We start from the raw sequence: 24,923 nt of genomic DNA, 5'->3' as shown, positions 1-24,923 counted from the left end.
CCTGCAGACATAACATACATTTGAGCAAAATTTTATCAATCTACTTCAATTCGTTCGGAAGCTAGAGTGATTTCAACAGACGGACAGACGGACGGACGGACGGACATCGCTAAATCGACATAGACTTTTATCCTGATCAAGAATATATATACTTTGTGGAGTCTTAAATGTATATTTCGAGGTGTTACAAACGGAATGAGAAACTTAATATACCCTCCATACTATGGAGAAGGGTATAAAAATATTCTTTGGATATTCGGTGTCAGCAACTACAAAATCACAAATACGCACCGAAGGTCTCATCCTTTTCAGTGGATATGGGGAAGATGAGTGCGACGATGATTCTAGAGGAAAAGAATGCATTGAAGAATTAAGAAAAGCGGAACAAACTTCTCTGGTTCCGTTTTCTGAAGGGCATTACGAAAGAGAAATCAATAGCAAATCACTAATGGACGTAAAAAAATTGAACTTTTTGGATAGTCACAAATCACAAATCGCCAAGAATTGTGAAGGTCAGAAAGTTGAGGCCGGTAGATAAAAGTGCTGGTTGTGGCGAGAGAGGCTGGGCAACGAAGTAGATTCGTTTCCTGGAAGCCATTACCTAGCAGAAGGCTTATATTGGTCCCTGGACTCTCCAAAATGGTCCTTGAACTCTCCTGAAAATCTTTGAGATATTTAAAAGTGGCATTCGACTCTCCACACTAAAAATAGTCCTTGGAATCCTAAGAAAGATTTTACTAAATCCTTGGATCCTTAAAAGAATCCATATTCTTGGATACTTGTCCTTGGACACATGACCAAAGGCCACATTTTAAACCGCCCTAGAATGCTTTTAGAAATTTTTAAAATCGAAAAAAAAAAATATTCGACTTTTTTAACAGTCCCATTAACAACATCTCAGAAAACTTAGAAAACCCAAATTGGTTTCAGAAATGTTTGAAAAAAACCCATAATGTCCTGGAATCCTTTCCGAGATATTATTTTGTTCAATATTTTATTCTTCTTTAAATCTTTCAAGAAATTTTGAAAATATCGACCATAAAATCCCTTAAAAATTTTTAAAAATCGGAATTTTTGAGATATTTTTAGGAACTTTGCATAAATCTGATGGGAATCCCTTTAAAAGTCATTAAAAAAATCCACGCTTATGGGAGTCCTTGTTTCCTCCCATAAATCCAAATTTAAAAATGTCCTTGTTGGGTGGAGCATCCAAGAACTATTAAAAAATATCTAATTTACAGCGGTTCATGGATCCTCCACATGAGTTTTGCACCCAGAGTGGTTCCATACCCCCAACCTTATCCCCATAAAGGGCTATAAAACAGTGAATAACAACAGAAGGCTCGCGTGCCATCAATGAGTGCAATTTTCTGCACACTCACAGTCCGACCCATTTAAAAACAATGCAATCCGAGAGTAAAAAATTTGAGAGAGCATAAATGTGAGAATCTCTCTCTCTCTCTCTTCCCAGCCTAGCTATAAAAGCAAAAACATGCTATGATACTAAATTTTTCCATCCATGATCCGGGTAAGATCACTTTTCCTCATTTTGACAAAACAATGCAATCCGAGAGTAAGAAAAATTGAGAGAGCATAAATGTGAGAATCTCTCTTTCTCTCTACCCAGCCTAGCTGTAAAAGCAAAGACATGCTATGATACTAAATATTTCCATTCCTGATCTAAGCAAGATCACTTTTCCCCATTTTGAAGAGAGAGAGAGATAAAGAGAGCGAGAGAAATATGAAGAGAAAGCCATCAAGAAAATGTTATCTCTTTAAAAAAAACTTACCGCTATTAATGCAGCAACTGAGCGCCACGACAATCAGTAATCCACAACATGTTAGAGATGAGGATAACCCAGCAAACCATGATGACACGGCCATGTAGGAGGTCATCGATTTGGAGGATTTTCTACGTTTTGTCGAGGTAATGACCTGACGAGATGTTTTCATAAATTTTCGATGTGTTGCAGTCGGTTTTGTTGTTGGTAATCCATTATTGTTGTAATCCATTGTGAACGTGGAAATGCAGAGGAAAGAGTGGGGCGTTAATGTTTTGAAGAGTGAAATGTTTAAATGTGTGTGGGCGGGCTTTTTTTTCAAATAATAAACATGAGCAGCTTAGGCTTCAGGTGGGCTAGACGTGATGCAATTTTTACGAAAATAGAGGACTATTTTTTTTTTTTTTTTTTTTTGATGAATGAAATTATTTTTCAAAAACGTTTTAAAAATGTTAAAATCATATTTTCCTTTTTGGGAACTTTTTTTTCTCGTTTGTCCTCTATTTACTGATGTTGTTGTTTATTCGATCTGTTGGTGGTGGTTAGTTAGTTTTTGGGGAGTAAGCTTTTATTTTAGTTTTTCATATCCTGAGAATGTCCTGCCGCCACGCTTCCCCACTCCGGCTGATGCTACTGTTGCTAATATTTCAGAGCTCCACTTTGCTCTCTCTAAATGTTTGCCCACTTTTTTCCGAGGAGGGCTGGGATGGGTGATATGGGGGTTGGGGCTGTAGATGGAGGTCCTTTTTTCGCTACCAGTCAGCCAGCCAGCCAGCCAGAAAGACAAAAATCCAAAATGGCGTTTTGTGTGTAATTGTGTAATCCTCCTTCTTTTCTCACAATTTATGTATAATTTTTCTTGTTGTTGGTTTTTTAAAGGATTTTTCTTTTCGAATTTTTTTCACAATTTCCACTTTAGAATTTTCTTAATTTTTATTATTTTAAATATTTTTTAAAAACACTTTTTTATTTTATTAATATTTTTTTTTTTAATTCACAAACCAAAAAAAATTTTGTTTAACCAAAAATAAAAGTAATTTTCCAAAAATTTTTAAAAGGTTTTTCCATTTATGTTTCCTTTTTTATTTTTCTTTTTTATTTGAAATCAGAGATATTTAACCCATTCAGTATTTAGGGAAAAAAATAATTAAATTAAATTTTTAGAAACTCAAGAAGCGTTTTTGAATTTTGTTTGTGTGTGTGTGTGTGAACACCGCGCACCGCGTTTTTCTTTATTTCAAAACACTCGTCAGGTTGGTTGGTCGGTTTATATCGGACTGAAGAGGCCACACTTTGTTTGGCGAGAAATGCTTGTAATTCCAGCACAGCCACACACAGGCAGAGATTTCTAAATCACAGCCATCGTCAAAGCCACACAGACATTCCACCACATAAATGCACACACATGCACACACACACGAAAGCAGGCACGCACACACTAGTCACACGGACACACACAAAGCAGTTAAGCAAGGTTTTGGTTGGGGCTGTCTCATTTGTTGGATACCATTTGAGTTGAGGCGGTGTGGTGTGGTGAAAAGCTTTGCAATGCTGTAAAGAGAGAGAGAGAGAGAGAGAAAGAAAAAATTAACAACTGGGAGAGTAAAAAAATAGTTACTGTTATTTTCAATGAGAGTAAAAGAGAATTAGAGAACATCAACATAAAGAGAGGTGAGAATGCATCACTTCCTCCCCACACTCACACACAAACATGGCTGAAAGCGGAAATGCACTACAGAGGACATTTGAGAGCAGTAGATAGATAAACGAAAAAAAATAAATAATCGCAACATTTGGGAGTTGTCATTGCATTTCACAAAGAGGATGCTTCTATTTATATCTATATTCGTATTTGTCTGTGTGTGTGAGTGTGCCACAAAAAAAACGAAACAAACGTCCAAAATTACACAAAGCAACCCATAACATTGTCAACATGATACTGTTACATATTTCCAGGAATTGTTCAGATATTATAAACAAACATTGGGCAGGGGCAGATGAATACTAGAGCATAGGATCCTTATTTCATAGAAGACCAGAAGGTCCTGAAAGACTGAAGAATTGTTCTAAGAGATGAGATATTTGCCTTCTCATAGAAGAGAAGAAGGTTTTCTCTCATAGAAGTGCTGAAGGTCTTCTCATAGAAGAGACGAAGGTCTTCTCATAGAAGAGCTGAAGGTCTTCTAATAGAAGATCAGAAGGTCTTCTCCTAGAAGAGCTGAAGGTCTTCTAATAGAAGATCCGAAGGTCTTCTCCTAGAAGAGCTGAAGGTCGAAGAAGAGCACTCAGTCGGATCTTCTAGGAGAAGACCTTAAGCTCCTCTCAGCGTTTGATCTTCTCCCGTATAAGACCAGCGGTTAGTCTTTTCCCATAAAATACCTGTAGTTCGTTTTCTCTCCCATAGAAGACCAGCGGTGAGTCTTCTTCTCTCGTAGAAGAAGACCAGCGGTGGGTCTTCTCCCATGGAAGAAGACCAGCGGTGGGTCTTCTCCCATAGAAGAAGACCAGCGGTGGATCTTCTCCCATAGAAGAAGACCAGCGGTTGGTATTCTCCAATAGAAGAAGACCATCGATTGATCTTCTCCCATAGAAGACCAGCGGTTGGTCTTCTACCTGTAGTTAGTCTACTCTTTTATAAAAAACCTTAGTCTTCTCTTCCATAGAACACCAGTAGTTGGTCTTCTGCCACAGAAGACCAGTAGTAGGTCTTCTCTCATAGATGACCAGTGGTTGGTCTTCTCCCATAGATGACCAGTGGTTGGTCTTTTCCCATAGAAGAAGACCAGCGATGGGTCTTCTCTCCCATAGAAGACCAGCGATGGGTCTTCTCTCCCATAGAAGACCAGCGATGGGTCTTCTCTCCCATAGAAGACCAGCGATGGGTCTTCTCTCCCATAGAAGACCAGCGATGGGTCTTCTCTCCCATAGAAGACCAGCGATGGGTCTTCTCTCCCATAGAAGACCAGCGATGGGTCTTCTCTCCCATAGAAGACCAGCGATGGGTCTTCTCTCCCATAGAGGACCAGCGATGGGTCTTCTCTCCCATAGAGGACCAGCGATGGGTCTTCTCTCCCATAGAAGACCAGCGATGGGTCTTCTCTACCATAGAAGACCAGCGATGGGTCTTCTCTCCCATAGAAGACCAGCGATGGGTCTTCTCTACCATAGAAGACCAGCGATGGGTCTTCTCTCCCATAGAAGCCCAGCGGTTGGTCTTCTCCCCCATAGAAGCCCAGCGGTTAGTCTTCTCTCCCATAGAAGACCAGCGTTTAGTCTTCTCTCCCATAGAAGACCAGCGATTAGTCTTCTCTCCCATAGAAGACCAGCGGTTGGTCGGTCTTCTCCCATAGAAGACCAGCGGTTAGTCTTCTCTCCCATAGAAGACCAGCGGTTGGTCTTTTTCTTCTACCGTAGAAGACCAGCGGTTGGTCGGTCTTCTCCAATAGAAGACCAGCGGTTAGTCTTCTCTCCCATAGAAGACCAGCGGTTGGTCTTTTTCTTCTCCCGTAGAAGACCAGCGATTGGTCTTCTCTCCCATATAAGACCAGCGATGGGTCTTCTCTCCCATAGAAGACCACCGATGGGTCTTCTCTCCTATAGAAGACCAGCGATGGGTCTTCTTTCCCATAGAAGACCAGCGGTTGATCTTCTTCTCCCGTAGAAGACAAGCGGTTGGTCTTCTTATCCCGTGGAAGACCAGCGGTTGGTCTTATTCTCGCGTAGAAGACAAGCGGTTGGTCTTCTTCTCCCGTAGAAGACCAGCGGTTGGTCTTCTTCTCGCGTAGAAGACCAGCGGTTGGTATTCCCACATAGACTATCAGTTTGTTTATCTTCTTATTATTGATTATCGACCAAATGGCCTTCCTATTTGGAAAGGTCAAGTTATATTCTCCCACATTAATATGTCAATATAAATCAATCATACGACGCATTGGTCAACATCGAATTCACCACTTCTTACCAATTGTTCCCATAAACATCTTCCCTTTTTTTGCATCTCTCAAAACATCAAAATGTCATATGTATAACGTTTATAAATTTTTACTACAAAATTTTACGCGCTATTCAGGAGTTTTTTCTTTGATTTCCTCATTTTTCCCCCACAAACGGAAGACGAACTCACCTCAAACCACAACTCTCTGCCCATCTTGCACATGGTATAAATTATATATTTTCTCAACTGCTGTTTATATTTAAAACGTGGTGGTGGAAAGAGAGTTACCGCTGAGGGAGAGCACTCCAAAGAGCGCATGTTGACGTTTTTTCTTCCAACAACCAATACCAATGCAAGAATCAATGCCAAAGTTGTTATGTATTTCTCAGTTGTTGGTGTTGCTCATATATATTTTTTGTGGATATATTTGTTTGTGTATTTGTGTGTGTGAGTAAGTGAGTTTTTGGAGTTTCGTCGTATGAATTGGAGGCGTACATTTGGTATGTTTTATAAAGGGAAGTTTGTTTGAAATTTGGTGGCTTTATTTATTGAATGTCCTTCGTTGAAGCAGGAACGTTTAGCAGTCTGTTTATTTGAGTGCATCATGCGGAGATTGTGGGATTTCGTTAATAATAATTTAAACAAAAATTGGCTGCAGAATGATACTAAAATTGGGAAAGAAATATATTTGAAACTTATTACATCTCCAAGGAATATTAGAGAGTGTAAAAATTTAAATGTTTTTAAAAGATTGAAGTAATTTAAATGAAGAAAGTGTTGTGATATTTCTGCCAATTATAAGTGGTTTAATTTTGAAATCAAAAATTAAATAAAGCATAGATGTCTCAAGAAAAACATTTTCGATAAATTTCGAAGACAAATCTTACAAAGAAGTCTTTTAATGGCTACAAAAAGAATAACATTTAGAACTCGACGACCATATTAAAGAAATAACAATTTTATAAATAGTGGCAATGTTTTTTTTTTTTTTTTTTTTTTTTGGTAACCTTTTTTTATAATTGGAACTAATTTATCGAATTCCCTCCAACATTTGGAACGAATTCGGAAATTTTCAAAAAATAAAATCCTTAAAAAATTCTGTTAAAATTTTAAAAATACCGAATATAGCCATTATATTGGAGTCTATACGACTTGGACCTACATAGGCATTGTTTGTCATAAGCCATTACCGTATTCAAATTCGAAACTTGAAATAAACGGTGAATAATGTAGCTAAAATCATCAAAATATCGTATAGAGGGAGGTACTTATATATGGGGCCTATACGAAGACCTGGACCTGCATTGACAATTTTCTGTCACAGACTTTAGTTCCCATTACGAACTCAAAATACGTAATATAAAACAATTCCGGTGAATAATGACGCTAAAATCATCAAAATACCGAATTTTGGGAGGTACCGTTATATTGGGGCTATACGAAGGCGTGAACCTGCATAAACAATTTTCTGTCTTAGGATTTAGTATTCATTGCGAACTTCAAATACCAAATTTGACACAATTCCGGGGAATAATGTCGCTAACATCATCAAAACACCGAATATCGGGAGGTACCTTTATATGGGGGCTATACGAAGACGTAGACCTGCATAGACAATTTTCTGCCTTAGGCTGTACTATGCATTACGAACCTTAAATACCAAGTTTAAAACAATTCTGGTGAATAATGTCGCTAAAATCATCAAAATACCGAATATCGCGAGGTACCGTTATATGGGGGCTATACGAAGACGCGGACCTGCACAGACAATTTTCTGTCATAGGCTGTAGTGTCCATTACTGTAACCTGGCTACTGGAAAAATAAACATTTGTGCAAAATTTTAGCCATCTATCTCAATTCATTCGAAAGATAGCGTGATTACAACAGACAGACAGACAGACGGACATCGCTAAATCGACTTAGAATTTTACGCTGATCAAGAATATATATACTTTGTGTTACAAACGGATTGACAAAGTTAATATAGCCTCCATAGTATGGTGGAGGGTGTAATAGTGGAATTTAGCTTGAAAGTAGCTATGGATCTACAATTCGATGGTTGTTATCGTTGATACTATCGATTATTATTTGTGTTAACATTTCATAGTGAATAACTGATGCTTGGCTAATTACTCTCTCTTTTGATATTTATAGCATGTTTCCATTGGAAACCGAACAACGTTGTTCGCTCTCAGAATTAGGTACACGAATTAACCCGTTCATACGGCACGATTCGTTATTTATTGTAAAGTAATTCCTTTTTTCAAAAATTTTGTTTGTGGATTTTAATGGGAATTTATACGAAAATACATGAAATTCTCACTAATATGAATAGAAGAAATTATTGTTTTCCTCCCAAAGATTTATTATATCATTAATTTTACAATTTTCATTAAAGTTTTCAACTTTTTGTGTAAATGTTGACATTTTGAACAAAGTTTTGTGTTTTTCCATTTTTAATTTCTGCTGGAGAGACACTTGTCAAACATTTTTTCTGCCGATAGAAACATTTTGAAAATATTGCCTCTTGTTTGCAGTTGTCTGTGAAAATTTAACTCGTGGACCAAATGCGTACCTCGAATGAGAGAGAAAACAAAATTTCCTTTCGTTTGAATGTACATACGCCATTCAACATTGTAGTTTTCATTCATAATTTTCAGTCTTCCCAAAAATTTTTAAATTTCATCAATTTTTTCTATTTTTAATTTTTAAATGTCATAATTTATTTTTTCGATAAATGCCCTCATTTGTTAGGGATGGGACATATTGTTTCGTTGTTCTGAGAGTGATTTGATTTGAACAACTTACAAATATGAGTGTTCGCTCAGGAAATTTTGTGTGAAGAATTAGGTAGTTTTTTCATAGTTAAGAGTCGAACAACGAATAGAGAGCGAATTAAGTGCAGTGGAAACGCCACATTAGGCATAAAGTGACTCATTTTAATTTTTATTTCGTTGAAGAAGGAGGCACAAAATAATACAACAAAACAAAAAAACATAATTTTGCTGCAGCTAGAACGAGTATGAAGATCGATAATATCCCGCCTTCTTTTGCTACAATAATTGTAGAAGACTGGAATCTTGCATTTTCAATCGTATTGACATTAAATTCATTACAGGAAATTGTCACCTTAAGTTTTCATTTTAATACGGAATCCATATACATATATCAAATATTTCCTAGCTTTTCACAATAATTCTCAGCTGGTTATTCTGGGAGATTATTCTGATCCTAAACTATTGATACCACAGCCAATCGTAGCAATGCACCTTTAATTCGATAGCTGTTATTTTCGATACCATCGATTATTGTTTGTGTTAACATTTCATAGTGAATTACGAGGGTTTAGCTAATTCATCTATCCTCAGGTAAATTGACTCATTTCAATTTTGATTTCGTTGAAGAATGACACCGAACTGCGTAAGTTATTTGTAACATTTATGTGTAGCGACCTCCTGCCCTTTAAGCCGCTGCCAGGAACATTGTTTTTCTGGGAGATTATTCTGATCCTAAACTACTGATTCCACAGCCAATCGTAGCAATGCACCTATAATTCGATAGCTGTTATTGTCGATATCATCGATTATTGTTTGTGTTAACACTTCATAGTGAATAACGACGCTTTAGCTGATTCATCTCTCCTCAGACATTTGCGAGCGTAAATTGACTCATTTCAATTTTGATTACGTTAAAGAACGGACACCAAACTGCGTAAGTTATTTGTAACATTTATGTATAGAGACCTCCTGCCCTTTAAGCCGCTGCCAGGAACATTGACGTAATGAAAAACATCATTAACAGCCCCGAGAAAGTTTCCTTGAGTTTCTAAAATTTTGCACACATGTTTATTTTCCAGTAGACAGGTTAAGTTCGTAAATGGACCATGTAGGTTCACGTTTTTATATAACCTCCATATAACGGTGCCTCCCGATATTCGGTATTTTGATGATTTTAGCGACATTATTCACCGGAATTGTTTCAAATTTAGTATTTGAAGTTCGTAATGGATACTACAACCTAAGATAGAACATGATCTGTGCAGGACCACGTCTTCGTATAGCCCCCATATAACTGTACCTCCCTATATTCATTATTCACCGCAATGGTTTCAATTTTGGTATTTGAAGTTCGTAATGGATACTACAGCCTATGACAGAAAATTGTCTATGCAGGTCCACGTCTTCGCATAACACCCCATATAACGGTACCTCCTTATATTCGGTATTTTGATGATTTTAGCGTCATTATTCACCGGAACTGTTTAAAATTTGGTATTTGAAGTTCGTAATGGATACTACAGCCTATGACAGAAAATGGTCTATGCAGGTCCACGTCTTCGCATAACACCCCATATAACGGTACCTCCCTACATTCGGTATTTTGAAGATTTTAGCGACATTATTCACCGGAATTGTTTCAAATTACGTATTTAGAGTTCATAATGGAACCTACAACCTGTGACAGAAAATTGTCTGTGCTGGTCCAGTTCTTCGTATAGGCCCCAAACACCAGTACCTCCCTATATTCGGTATTTTGACGAGCTTAGGTACAATACCCACCGAAATTGTTTGAGATTTCGTATTTGAAGTTCGTAATGGATGCTACAGCCTGTAACAGAGCATTGTCTATGCTGGTCCAGGTCTTCGCACAGCTCCGATATAACGGTACCTCCCTATATACGGTATGCTTTTAGCTACATTATTCACCGTTTATTTCAAGTTTCGAATTTGAATATGGTAATGGCTTATGACAAACAATGCCTATATAGATCCACGTCGTATAGACCCCAATATAACGGCTATATTTGGCATTTTTAAAATTTTAACAAAATTTTTTAAGGATTTTATTTTTTGAAAATTTCCACATTCTTTCTCAATGGTGGAGGGTATTCAAAGTTCGGTCCGGTCGAACTTACTGCTTTTTAAATTTTTTTCATTCAAAATTTTCAATTCCAAAATTGTTTTGACAGATCACTGTCCCAGCAGATGTGCCGATGCGACTACCTGTATTCTTCTACCATGAAGACGTAGACCTGTCGTGCCTAAAGTCGTGTGGCTAAAATCATGAAAATACCGAGTAACGGGAGCTGGATATGAGAGTAAAAAAAATCGTTCAAAGTGCATAGAATATAAAAAATAATATCTGGTACTAACGTATTTATATGGACCTCACTAGTACCAATGTCTCCATGTGATCCCCCCTTGGACTACTGACAATGTCACCAGTGACTTCTGAATGAAAAGCTCATATGCAAAACATTGCTTGTCCAACATGATCAGTAGTATTGGTGACAAAGCCAATAGTAATTCAGTAGTAATTGACTGTGCATATTTCCTAAAGGGTTGTTTATAAAACTTCATGGTTTGTTGTCAAATACATGATTACGGTTTATTTTTATAATTTGTATTTTGTACATAATATTTTTAATTTTTGGAAATACAAAGATACATTTTGTTTTATTTCGGAAAAGCCAACTAATAAATTTTGTCATTTTATAAAAGTCCATGCCAAAGGCTGCCAAAAAATTATTTTTTTCTTTAGGGCGAAATTTTTTTTTTCGCTGCGGCAACAACTTAGTCTCATTTCGTCTCCTGGGTGTTCTCTTCACACACACACCATCTATTAATTTCTCTGTCATAATTCGATGTTTACACAAATTGATATAAAAGTTGGGACTAATAAATAGCAAAGCATTAAACCACCAAATGTGTCTTGGCTATTAGTTCCCAATATAGTCATTGGGAAATTCTTTTCAATTTGTCATAAATATTGGGACGTAACACACATTAAAAGGGGAAATTAATGTCAAATTTTTATCGAAGACAAGAACTTTACCGGGGGACGAATATAGGTTGGTGTTTACACGCCAGGTGACAGCTTGTACTTTGCCCGTGATATTAAAATGTCGCAATAGATGTCGTCAGTAAATGTTTCTCAAGTATGTATAAGGCATTATCAGACGGAATGTTTTTTATACCCTCCACCATTCTATGGGTGTTATATTAACTGTGGCTTCTTTGTAGAGGAACAAAGAAGTTTTAGGGTGACTTAGTTCGATTTTGGGCCTACACTCCTTTGCTCTTTTCCGAAGAAGCCAATCGATGACTTAAGCCAGTTAAAGAAAACGTTTTATGTATTCTCACCTTAACACCTCGAAATATTCATGATAGACCCTACAAAGTATATATATTCTGGTTCAATGTAAAATTCTAGGTCGAGCGATGGTCATATCTCTGTGTATCTGTCTGTCCGCTATCTTTTGAACGAGTTGGAACGATAGAGGGCTAAAATTTTGCAGACGTGTGTATTTATCCAGTAGGCTGATTAAGTTCGGAAAATGAGTCATGCTGGTCCACGTATTCGTATGATAAAAAAATTGCGTATGCAGGTCCACGTTTCCCTAAGCCTCCATACGACGGTACCTCCCGATATTCGGATATTTTGATGATTTTAACGACATTATTTGAATATTATAGAAAACTGTCTACGCACGTCCACGTCTTCGCCTCCATATAACGGTACCTCCCGATATTTTAATGATATTAGCGATATTTTTCACCGCAATTGTTTCAAATTTCGTATTTGATGTTCGCAATGAGTACAACAACCTATGACAGAAAACTGCCTATGCACGTCCACATCTTCGTATAGTCCACATATAACACAACCTCCGTTTTTTCGGTATTTTAATGATATTAGCGAAATTATTCACTGGAATTGTTTTAAATTTCGGATTAGAAGTTCGTAATGGGTCCTACAGCCTATGGCAGTAAATTACCTATGCCGTTCCCCCACTTCGTATAGATCCCATATAAGGGTTTCATTTTTGAGGTATTTTTCGAAGGATTTTTTTTAAATTTTGAAGTTCCTTCCAAATGTTGGAGGGTACTAAAAGTTCAGCCCGGTCGAACTTAGCAGTTTTTTTACTTGTTTTCATATATAATGTCAAATTTTTCATATGTCGAAGTTACACATATCGTGTGATACATGAGCGACATTTCAGGTGTGAAATACATGAATAAATGTCATACGTACTTTTCGATCACAGCGAACCCTATTTTCTTAAAAAAAAAAAAACATTTTTCTGCTCCAGAACATGCAAGAATCTACTGATTTCGAAATATTTTCCGATAACAGAAAGGAAAAATCCTTTATCGTAGTAAATTTTTTTTACCTTATTTCAATTCTGGAACAGAATTTTTAATTTCATCAATTTATACATTAAATAATATAATTTTTTTTTATAAAACGCACTATAATTACAATTGAACTAATCCAGAACTACAAGGATGTAAAAGATTTACTACCGATTTTCACACTATGAAATCGAAAAAAATGCAAAAATAGTAGAATCTTGCATGTTCAGGAAAATATAAGCGAATATAATCATGGTAGAATTAAGAAGGTAAAGTCATGCAATCATATGTTAACAATTTTTTTTTTAAATATTCATTTGAAAACATGTCATTGTCAAAATATATGCATCAACGCTTTGAAGACGGATTTCATTAATTTCGCGATTTCGATTAAAATATTGTGAGAAAAGTATAATTAAATTTAAAGTTACAATACTCTAGTTTCGGGGTCGTGTTGTCAAATTCATACAATCTAACCTAACTTGTAATTATTGTACCATGGAACTGACCATTAAATATAATATTCAAATTATTTTTGATGCATACGTCTTTCTATAGTTTATAACCACAATATTTCCCATTTTGAATTGTTTTTATTAAATATCTATGCTGTAAAATGTAAAGAAATTAATAAATATATAAAAAGCAACTACACTTCAAACAAATCGTAAGACATATCATACAACATTCACTTAGTACAAACCCCCTTAAATGCAACCCTGCATAGAATTCCATTAACATTGAATGTGGCAACACTAACACACAGCCACTGCCTGTGAACATGCTGTTTACTATATAGCCTATTCACTCACACCTATGGCGTTGGCAATGGCAAACTGTAAACGTCAAATGTGCCATCATATATTTCTCTCAAAACCTCATGGTCTCTCTTGTGATTGCCCAGCATATGGTAACCAATACATTTCGATGTTGCCACACTCGCAGATATTCCAAGAGAACTCTTGAAGTCAATCGTTCATTTATTTACTATTGTCGTGCACGGAAAGAAAAAGATTTTTCTTGATAACGCTAATATAGTTTTTTTTTTTATTTCACAAATGAAATAAAAGCAAACGAAGAAAAAAAAAAGAAACGGAGAAATATTAAATAATTTTTAATAAAACAATGTAAAGTTATTTTCCACTATATTCTAATTATTACTAACTAAAAATTGCAACCAACCCATAAAAAGAAAGAACGAAAAAAACGAAAACGTGTGCTCTGAACAAAGATTCATTCCTCCTAATTAAAAAGGGAAAAAGTTACGTGAAAAAAAGAACTGCAAAAAGGAAATGGGACGAGCGTCTCGTCACCTCCAACGTGCATTCAAGTGTCGTTTTTAGTGTAGTTTGTGTAACAATTTTTGCACCAATGACGACGACGGCAAGCAAAAGTGTTTGAAGGAAAAAAATTACAATCCATTGTTCAGAAAAAATTGCTAATAAATTTTATTCAAGAAAAAAAACCTGCTAAAAGTCCAACGACGACGACGACAGGCCCAAACGCAACGTGAACATGTAGAAGAACCAAAAAAAAATCACAAGAAAGATAGTTAAAAAGAGAAACGAAACGAAAAGTAATCCAGCAAAGCAAAAAATAAAAAAAGAAAATTCATAGCACACACACACACATACAAACACTTGCTCTCACTCTCCGATGAGTACATGACAAGTAAAGCAATCACATGAAGTAAGGGCGGAGAGGGAGAGAAAACACTGCTGCTACCGACTGTCAGAAGTGAAAAATTCACAAAAGACAAAAAAAAAAACAACGCCTGCTTTTGTGGGTTTGCCTTGTCGGCATTTTTTCAGTTTTTTTCCTTCCTTCAAAATCAATGCAGTTCGAGGAATCTGCAATTTCCAGGAATTGTTTTTAAGTTTATTTTCATATTCGCATTTTGGCATCATATTTGGCCAGGGATAAACATTTTTTAAGTGGGAATTTTAGGTAATGGGAGATACTAAATTTAGGCGATGGGAACAAATGATGGAAAATTAAGTTTTTTGTTTTTATTACAAGAATTTATCCCAATTACGTTTTGTCTTTCTCTTTTTCTGCTTTCTGTCTGACATTTCTCTGCTCTGCTGTGTGATATTTATCACCACAAAACACAGAACGTGACACAAAGGAAACCTTAAACGAAAAGAAGAACAAAAACGAACAAGAAATCAACGGCGTGAAACAACGTTCTGAAAAAAATATTAAAATTAAAAAACAGAAAACAAAAGTAAAAAAAACAATAAAAATTAAATATTTTTTAAGAAAACAAAATAACCAAGTAATTGTAACAAAAGAAAAAGCAACAACAACTAGAATAAAAATATTTAAAATACCACTAAACAGGAGAAATTTCAAAGATTGATTTTGTGTTTTGCTGCAGTAGTGGAACAACAACAAAAATCGTTTTAAGGCAAAATTTGCAAAGCAAAAGTAGAAGAAGAAGAAGAATTGTGAATAAAAGAAAAATACAAAATTGCAAAATACTATTGCGAGTGTGTGAGTTAGTGAACTTGTGTGTGTTTTACTTAATTCGCGGCGAAGAAGTGGAATACGGGAAATTGCAAACGACAAATCTACTAAAAACGAAAAGAAGAAGAAGAACAGCAACAACAACAACTAGCAGAAGAAACTGAAGAGAAACTTGCTTTAAACTATTGCGCTACTACTACTAGTTTTATTACCGTTACTTTCATTGTAATCTTCTTCTATTGCTGCTATTTTCCTCTATTCACTTTTGCCTCCCTCCCCTCAACAACTAAAACAACACAAGAAACGCAACAAATCATAAACGACGGCAACTACGACGACGACAACCACGACGCAACAACAACAACAGCGAGACAAGACCATAAAAATATTGCAAATCTAATTCCTGCAAATTAAGCAAGCAAGAAAAAAGTAAAACAAAAACAAACAAAGAAAGAAAAAAGAGACCAACAACACCAACACACACAACCCCCCAACTCAGAAACCAAAAAGGAAGCGGTAAGTTGGCCAATTCTTTGTTCAATTCTACTATTTTACAACAATTCGATTCCCATTATCTTCCAAAAAACAAAAAAATTAAAAAACGAATGAACGCGAATACAACAAAAATAAAAACCCAAAACGTGTGTGACATGTTGTGTAAATTACAATAAAAAAGAAAACTCGCGAATTATAAAGGAAACAACAAAAGATTATCGTGTTATTACGTACATTGACAATTGTTCAAAGAAAGTCATAATAAATGCCAAGTCGTTGAACGATGGTCGGCTTTTTCTCTCATCTCTGTTTTTTTTTTCTGTCATACTTAACAACAACAATAAAAAAAATCTATTTTCAAGTGGCAAAGGCAGGGCAGTGTAGTGTATTTGGGCGAGTGGCTGAGTGAGTGGTGGGTGTGTGTGCGTGTGCATATTTCTCAGAGAATGGTGATCTTATTTTCTTTTTGTTCTTGCAAAATATCTATGACAAGTTTTTTTTTTTGTGTTTTATTTTCCCTTGGCTGTTCACAGAAAATACATTTCCATTTTTAAGGAAATTTCCTGCCGCCATATGACTACTCGGCTGGCCATTGTGTGTCATTATTAACAAAATGAAAACACGTGGATCGTGCTGTGTCCAAGTGTGTATGTGTGAATCACACACAATATGATGTCTCTCGCTCTCCTCTTCTCTCTTGCTTTGTTTGTTATCTCCTACACTCTCTAGCTGTCTCTTTTGTTGAATGACCGACCAAAATACCAAGGCCACTCGAAACTAGATTACAACGAACCCATAAATGTGGCAGCGCTTTGCCTTAAAAAATGGCCGAAGAAGAGGAGAGTAAAGTAACATGATAACAAAAATTCCCATAGATGACATTTCTGTTGTTGGTGTTGTTAGTTTGATCTCGTGGTTTAATTCAACACCTTTTTATTGATGGATAAACATTGTTAACATTGTTCTCTCGCATACAAAAAAAAAAAAAAAGAGTTGTATTGGTATATCCACGTTGCATGCAGTCACCTTAAGACCAGAGCACGAAGCCGATCGGCTCGCAGTCGGCGTGCAGCCGCCGCCGACTTTTTTTAAGTGATCTGAGCCGCCGCTGATGTATGCGGCTCTCATCGGCTCAAATTTTTAGCCGACTGAGTCGGCTAAGCCGTTGAAAAATATAAATTTATACAGCAAATTTGTATAAATATGTCTTTTAATCTTATCGATAAATTAACATATTATAATGCTCATTATTGGACGATAATTTACATTGTGCACTCGTCTTCGAGAGGCAAAAACGTGTAGGCTATTTATATTAATTATACCCTACACCACATAGTGGTAAGGGTATTATGACTTTGTAGATTTGTTTTTTTTATCACAAAACCTTTGGCAACCTTTTGTAACTTACGAATTTTGATGGAGTGGCAACCATATTGTTTGCCAAAGATTCGTTGTGTTTTTGCTTGTTCAAAGAAAAGAATGCAAAATGTGCCAAAGGAATATTAAAAATTATTTTTCCGCTAACCGAAAGGGTCAAACAGTTTTGACTAAATCAGAATCCGATTCTGACGAATCTGTTGATACTGAAATCAATATTTCTCCATATGCAGATGTATCTCAATATGAAGATCTTTTTAAAAAGAAAAATGAATTTAAAAATTTGGCAAAGGTTGTTGTAAATGAAGGTGGTATATCAATGTGTTGGAAATATTTTGGTGATCTCTATTTTAAAAAGAGGCATATACTTCAAAAATATAAATTTTGCAAATTGTGTTTGGATGAAAAGACCAATTTAAAAAGGTAAGAATTTCTAATTTTTTCCATTCGCATGTGTGTAAATGTTTATGATTTTAGTTTTGGAAAATCAACATCAACCACAAATTATATGAACCATCTACGAGCTGTACATAACTTGGACGTGAAATCTTTAAATAACCTGAAAAGTTCAACAATGACACAAAATGCATTGAAATCCTCAACAAGTTGTAACAACAAACAACAAAATGCTCGCCGGGTCGCCGAAATGTGCTGTTGGGATTTGCAACCGTTTAAAATTGTTGAAAGGCCAGGATTTAAGAAATTGGTATCTTTCTTAAACCCAAAGGCTATATTCCCCACAGATAGGACAATAGCTACGACGGCTTTAAACGATGTTTATAACATATATTTGGACCACGTAAAAACAAGCCTTAAAGAGTCGCCCAAAAATGTTACACTTGTATTGGATATGTGGTCAGATAAACATAAGCACTTGTCTTACATAAACATAAAAGTTCATTTCTGCCAAAATTTTCAAATGCAAATTGTAACGCTCAAGACAGAGATCTTTCCACGACCTCACACTGGACTAGCAGTTGTAGAAAAAATTGAAGAAGCTTTATGTGAATTTAATCTGTTGGAAAAAAACATATGTGCTGTTACTGATGGTGGAAGCAACATCGTTTCAGCTTTAAAAATTAAAAATATACCAAGATATGGTTGTATGGCTCATGTTTTACACAGATTTTTGATGGAAGATATACTAAACAACAAGTCATTTGAAAATATTAATAACATAATATCAAAATTAAAAAAAATTTATAGCAGCTTAATGTATAGCTATGAAGAAATATCAAATATTCAAAATATGGAGGAACAAAACGATTTAGAAAAAATATTTACAGAGGTTGAAATAATTTTGGAGAGTTTGGATAGTTGCGAACAATTTCCACATGGAGATGACTATTTTACTGAACAATATGAAGCAACTTTAAACGTCAAGCACCACACCTCTTTGAAAAATTCCGTTGCAACACGTTGGAACTCTCTGCTTGCAATGATTCAAAGCTATACGAATAATATATCCACTATAAATGTAGCATTAGTTAAAGCTAAAAAGGAACTGTTAGTGATTGGGACAATGGAAAAGCAAATTATAACGGAATTTGGCACGTTTTTAAAAATTTTTGAGGACGCCACAAAACACCTTCAAGGCCAAGATTATCCGACGATATCTTCGTGTATTTATTTTCAGGAATCCATTATGTCCTCAATGAAGAATGAAGAAGAAAAAGCGTCTTTTGAACTAACAATCAATTTATGCAATTTCGCTGTGCAAAACTTCACGAAGCGATTCAAAGTATATAGAATGTATGTTGTAGCTGCGCTTATGGACCCATACCAAAAAAACTGGCCTGTTTTAGATAAATATATACTACAGATACCCAAACAATCGCCAAACTCCTTGGAACTTGTGCATGATGTTCTGTCTCCAATTTCCAAGGAGAACTTGATTATGGAAGAAATTGAAAAATTAAAGGAAATCGATGACACATTATTAAATGAGCCATCAACGAGCACTGAACCAAATGCAAAAAAACAGGTATTATGTTTTAATAAATGTAAAGGTAAACTTAACTGACGTATATTTTACTTGCAGAAAATATCAGCTAGTCGTCAAAGAATGTTGGAATTTATGGGACCATCGCCTTCTAATGTACAAAATAACGTAGAGTTAGAAATAAGAAAATATTTGGAAATGAAAGTCGAGGCGGTCGAGCCTCTAGATTGGTGGCGACAGAACAAACAAGTACGTTAAAGATTCACATCTTAAACTTGTTTTAAGCAGGTTACGTTTTGACCATTTACTTTTTATAGATCTTTCCAAATGTTGCTACTGTAGCAAATATGTGCTTTGGAATTCCAGCCACATCAGCATCTTCAGAGCAAGCATTTTCATATGCCGGGAATTGTGTAAATGCAAAGAGAAGCAGCCTGCATCCGGCAACAGTAAAGAAACAATTGTTTGTTCACGATAACAAGGCAGTCGTCGAACCATTTTTATCAAATTAAAGTATTTTTATTAATTTTTAATGTGCTATAAGCAACAAATGTGCATATAAACTTATATTTTCATTTTTATTTTAAATTAAATGAATTGACAGTTATTAAAACAACCGAAATTATTTGTTCACGTTAAAGTCGTCGTCTGTAGCCGACTTTTAGCCGCCGCCGGCCGTATATTGCTTTAGCCGCCGCCGCCGATTTTCTTTCGGCTGCAGTCGACTTTTAGCCGCCGCCGACTTTTTTATGCTTAGCCGCCGCCGCCGAGAATTTCACATCGGCTTCGCCCTCTGCTTAAGACTTAAGGTTCAAGCCACGATTTTTGATGACAGCGATGCAACAACAATTATTACGACAATCCACTTATATTTTTTGATAAACAGTTTGCAATCGTAGTTGATATTCATATTTTATTTTTTAAGGTTGTTCCAATATTTATCTTGGCTTATTGTCCCATTTTTTCTTAATTCAACAGCACCACATTAAACGTCTGAACAAACACCTAGCCTTCTTTGGCTAAAAATAGTAGTGGTCTATTTAATTCGGAAATCGTCTTGCCAGATGTTCAATAAACAATAAAAACCCAAACAAAATTCATACATAATACTATTGCACATTTAGTTGTTGTTGTTGTCGTTTTCTAAACGGGTTGTGTGTGCGCCGCGATTAGTTTGCTGCAAATCAACCACTACAACGCGGCAGTCATATGGAAAATGTTTGCTTGGTAACAACATCCAATTGTGGTTAAAAATAGAGAAAAAATGCAACACCAACAACAACAAAGGTGATTAAAAAATATTAATTTTTGTTTGTAGATATGAAGTAACTACTTAGGGTAATGGAACTTTGATCTCGTAAACTGACAAGTGTCCTCTTTTAGTTTTTGTCTTCCTCTCTATCTTTCTCTCTTCATCCTTCTTTTCCTTGGCCTTTTAAATAAAATTAGAAAAGTTCATTATCATTAACAAACCTCAATACGATTTTGGAATATGGAATTTACCTATTTATTTTAAAAATGTTAATAGATTGTACTTTTCACATTGTTATTCTTTTTTTCTATTAACAAGTGGTTCATATTCAAGTTGACGTCACCTGTTAATCACTCTCTGTGAATGATGTTTGTCCCCACTTTCGATGTTCAAGAATATTTTTGATGTTTTTTTTTGTAATTTACAAAAACTTTTGCTGCATTTATATACTTATTATCAATTTAAATTTTATTTAAGCTATCTTTAGCCCCAAACACAAACAATTCTTTAAAATAAATTTCCAAGATTTCCATTCAGTTGACGTCAACTCTGAGACTTTGTTAAAGGTATTGTCTTATTGCAATATTAATGACAAAAGCTAATTATTTATAGGTATTTATTCATTTTATTTTATTTGGGAACTGTAACGTAAAAGCAATATTCCTATTCATACTGATCCAAAATGACGTAAATGCAATGGCAGCACCAACATTCTATAAAGTTTATATATTTAATTGTATACAATATAAGTTTAAAATGATTCATTAGGGCTCCTTTTAAAATATTTTATATTTTCCCAGATGTTCCGACAATTATTTTTCTCCTGCAATCAGATTTGTTATAGCACCTGTAAATTTCCTTGAAAATTCTTTGTCTCTGAGCCTGTGTTGTTAATGAGGTTTGATTAGTTTGCTATGTATGTTACTAATTTACAGTGAATTACAGTTCTTACATAATATCTTAAATGTATTGTCGTTTTCTTTTGGAATTCTGATACAGAAAATTTGTTGCATTTTCTTAAAAACTACAAAACGCAGAAATAAATTCTTCAATAGGTGACACGTTTTATTTAATGTTACTTAAACAATTATATTTGTACATTAAACTTTTTCCTACATTTGCCATGTTAATCACTTGCAGTGGACAGCAATTCATGCTCTCCCTCTCTCAAATGTGTTGTTTAACTTTTTGATTTTGTTACAGAAATTAGTTGAATTTCCATATAAATTACTGAATTATATCCCTAAGCTATATTCTTTGACATCTTTTTATTTTATTTTTATTATTATTATCACTTTGTCCTAGATTTGCCATGTAATTCTATCCACGTCGGCTTCAACTCTGCAGGGCTCTCTTGTAGTGATGCTGCGCGTCGTTTCTTTGGTTTAATTGCAAATTTTGTTACAGTTCACTAGGTAATTACATTCTGTTTTCACGCAAAATGCATCGCTTTCCTTTTTTTTATTACACTTTGGATTAACAAAACTTTTTCTATTGAATTTCTTGTGTTTGCCATTAAAAGTACTTGCGAGAATATCACCTGTTGTTGCTCACTTGTCAGTAGAAGTTGTTTGGTCGTAGACGTACAGTACGTAAAGTAGCGACTGTAATTCACTGTAAATTGATAACTCCTTTGGACATATTTAGTATTATTGCATTTCTGCTAATTTTTTTTAAAAAACATTAGTTTGCGATAGAAATACACTTTCAAGTTTGTTTTGTACTGCTAGTGGGAAGGTATTCTTTATATAATTTTGTTTAAAACATTTGTTGGTGTGTTTTTTGTGGCAAAACAGCAAAATTTACATAAAATTTCATGAAGTAAAATATTATAAAAATCAAAAGAAATCTTGCTTCGTGAAACTTCTTTTGTCTAAATTCAGAATCTTAAAAATTTATTTTAACCACTCTTTTGCTGTAAATAATGTACGTAATACCGAGATGATTTGTTGTTTCCCTATTTAAAAAAAATGTATTTTTTATGTATTTTACTAAAAAACTACAATATTCTTAAATAATAAACATTGTATAGGTTGTGGCGTGATTGAATTTTTGAATTGAAATGAAGAATATTCATGATACCATTTTATATCATAAGAAATGGAACAAAACGTAGACCCTTTTTTCTATCCCTTACTCCTGATGCACAACTATTCTATATACCTATACATTTTCGTTTTTTTATTTTTATTTTGCATCTCTTACATATTATTACATCAAGCCAAACCCCCAGCACATAACTTTCGATGTAAACTTCCATCACGCCACAAATTATATGTGGATAAACAAGTTTTTTTCTTTCTGTTTGTAATACCAACCATCATTATTTTTTTAATTTCATTGAATAATAAACATATAAAATCCACAAGATATTTTTACCTATATAAAAAAAATCGAATTAAAATACTGTAGTATTGAATATAATTTTCTTCTTCTTTTTTGTTTGTTACAAAAAAACGATATATAATTGTAAAAACAAAGTGTTTTATTTTTTTTTACTTTTAATTATTATATTTTCTTTTCAAATAAGATAAGATGTTGTTGTCGTTGTTGTGTACAGCAAAAAAATCATATTCTTTCTCACACTACACTAATCCTCTCCAAAAAGAAAGATGAATGAATATCTTAGCACATAATTTATGGAGAAAAAAGTTTAACAACAGAATAATAAAAAAAAAAGAAACAAAGAAAAAAGGAAAAGAAAAGCTTTGGAATTGGAATGCTCTCAAGTTGTACAAATATGAAAATGAAAACTGTTGTTGATTTGTTAATAAAAAAAAAGAATTAAAATCAAAAAATATATATAAAACAAATTGGTATATTATCATTACTATAGATCTCTAATAATGTCACAACTCTAGAACCCTATCTCGGCGAAAAATGACAACAATCGAACATGTGTTCTTTTTTACGATTTTGTTCCTTTTTAACGATTTTGTTCTGCAGAAATAAATATTTTAATAAAATTTAATTTATAAGCTAGTACCATAACCATTTTCGATTGTTATATGGAAAATATCCTATTAAACAGTGTCTCTTTTTATTTGTGAATGTTGTTATGCCAATACCACTTAGTGGCAGGTTACGGTGTTGGCTGTTTGGCTGACGAATTCCACAAAACGTAAAATATAGGAGGAGGTCATCCAGCCATCCGTCCAGCGCTGTAGACTTGGTTTCTCAGTTTCTGCATGGTGATAAGCCGACAACGCAGCCGCCACCACCGTTACCAAGCCGTCATCGTCGCACCTGTTTTGTTGTTGGCTGTTGCCTGCCGTGATTACTTGTGTAAAAAAAGAAAACAAAAAACACTGTTGCAAAATTGAAAATCTAAACCCCGATTCGAACAGTTTTTGATTTATTTTATTCTTATTTTATTTATTTTTTTAATTTATCACGCATTTTTGTGCAACACACATAGGTGAAACGTGGCAGAAAACAAAAAAAAACGAAACGCAAATCAATAAACCGAAATTAAAAACCAGAAACTGAAACTAAAATTAAAAGAAACGAAAAACGCAAGATAATCGAAAAAAAAAAAAACAAAGACTTTTTATTTCCACATTTTCCTGTGTGAAACGACCACCACCACCACCGCCACCTTCATCATCGCCACTCTAACTCATCACCAATTATAAAAGAAAATTAAAAACAAAAAGAAAACAAATACAAACATAAACTTGGAAGCGGAAAACGCTGTGAGAATCTTTGTAGATTGCATAAAAAAGAAAAGAAAATAATTGCAATACACAATGCAAATACAGAGTACAAATGAGTAAGTAGGTCTAGGTGGCAATGTGACGTTAACTTGGCGTATTTTGAGCGTATTAAGCGCTTTAAAGCGTCATATCACAATTATCACCCACCCTACCCTTCTAAACTACTACTATTGCCACTAGCAATCAAAGCAAACACCATGATGCCGCCGACGCCATCGTTGTTATAAGGCAACAATGCTGATGGCGCCGGTTGTAACCCTGTGCCTATTCCAACCAAAAAACAATATATATTTTTTTTTATATAATCACATTCTATTTCACACCAAAGAACCAGTTATTCATTCATCCATTTCCATTCATTGTCTGATATTATTGTCCAACTCCTCCTCCTTCTCCTCCTGCTATTCACATCTGTTTCTTCTTCTTTCTTACCTATATGCATATATATACGTACCCATCTCTATATACTCCCATCCAACCAAGCAAATCGGAAAACCAAATAAAACCAGACCACCAATCCATTCATCCGTCCAATTTTGTAGCCTGTGTCTGTCTTCCTCTTTAATACACGTCGCCGACGTTACCACTAGACATATTTTTTTGTACAACAAAGAAAAGCACACACAAGATCAAATGAAAAATGTAAACATCAAAAATGCTCTTCCATTCCTTTGTTTAATGCACTGCAGTAGGAACATTATGATAGGCTTGAGACTAGAGAAGGTTATAAACTGATTGAATCGAACAATATGGGCAAGTAGCAGGCACCTAATTTGGTGTCCCCACTGATCGGCGACTATGACTGTCAGATATAGTCTCA

The 24,923-nt window shown here is 34.9% G+C and overlaps 3 protein-coding genes across 5 annotated transcripts in view; 2 read left to right on the top strand and 1 right to left on the bottom strand.

Moving 5' to 3' along the window:
• Window positions 1-2,786, bottom strand: part of LOC101890312 (protein Skeletor, isoforms B/C) — a 129,644-nt gene extending 126,858 nt beyond the window's left edge. Inside the window, exon 1 of the mRNA XM_005181660.3 lies at window positions 1,791-2,786. Coding sequence (XP_005181717.1) covers window positions 1,791-2,013 — 223 coding nt within the window. The 5' untranslated portion in view covers window positions 2,014-2,786. The remainder of the gene's footprint in view (window positions 1-1,790) is intronic.
• A 10,982-nt stretch (window positions 2,787-13,768) lies between these two features.
• Window positions 13,769-24,923, top strand: part of LOC101891226 (uncharacterized) — a 95,093-nt gene continuing 83,938 nt past the window's right edge. Inside the window, exons 1-2 of one of the 3 annotated variants that reach the window (XM_059118091.1) lie at window positions 13,769-13,979; window positions 14,967-15,837. The gene's annotated coding sequence lies outside the window, so the exon portion shown is untranslated. The remainder of the gene's footprint in view (window positions 13,980-14,966; window positions 15,838-24,923) is intronic. The other 2 variants (XM_059118097.1, XM_059118099.1) reach the window with 2 other exon arrangements.
• On the top strand, window positions 16,849-19,685 carry LOC131800614 (zinc finger BED domain-containing protein 4-like). Its single transcript, XM_059118087.1, has 4 exons — window positions 16,849-17,616; window positions 17,671-19,177; window positions 19,235-19,384; window positions 19,453-19,685. Exons 1-4 carry the CDS (start codon window positions 17,303-17,305, stop codon window positions 19,645-19,647), a joined length of 2,166 nt encoding a protein of 721 aa, XP_058974070.1. The 5' UTR covers window positions 16,849-17,302; the 3' UTR covers window positions 19,648-19,685.

The sequence above is a fragment of the Musca domestica genome, unplaced genomic scaffold (genome assembly GCF_030504385.1).
Source record: "Musca domestica strain aabys unplaced genomic scaffold, Musca_domestica.polishedcontigs.V.1.1 1, whole genome shotgun sequence".
Taxonomy (NCBI): domain Eukaryota; kingdom Metazoa; phylum Arthropoda; class Insecta; order Diptera; family Muscidae; genus Musca; species Musca domestica.
The sequence above is the reverse complement of the archived record's forward strand: the minus strand, read 5'-3'. Positions and strand labels throughout refer to the sequence as shown.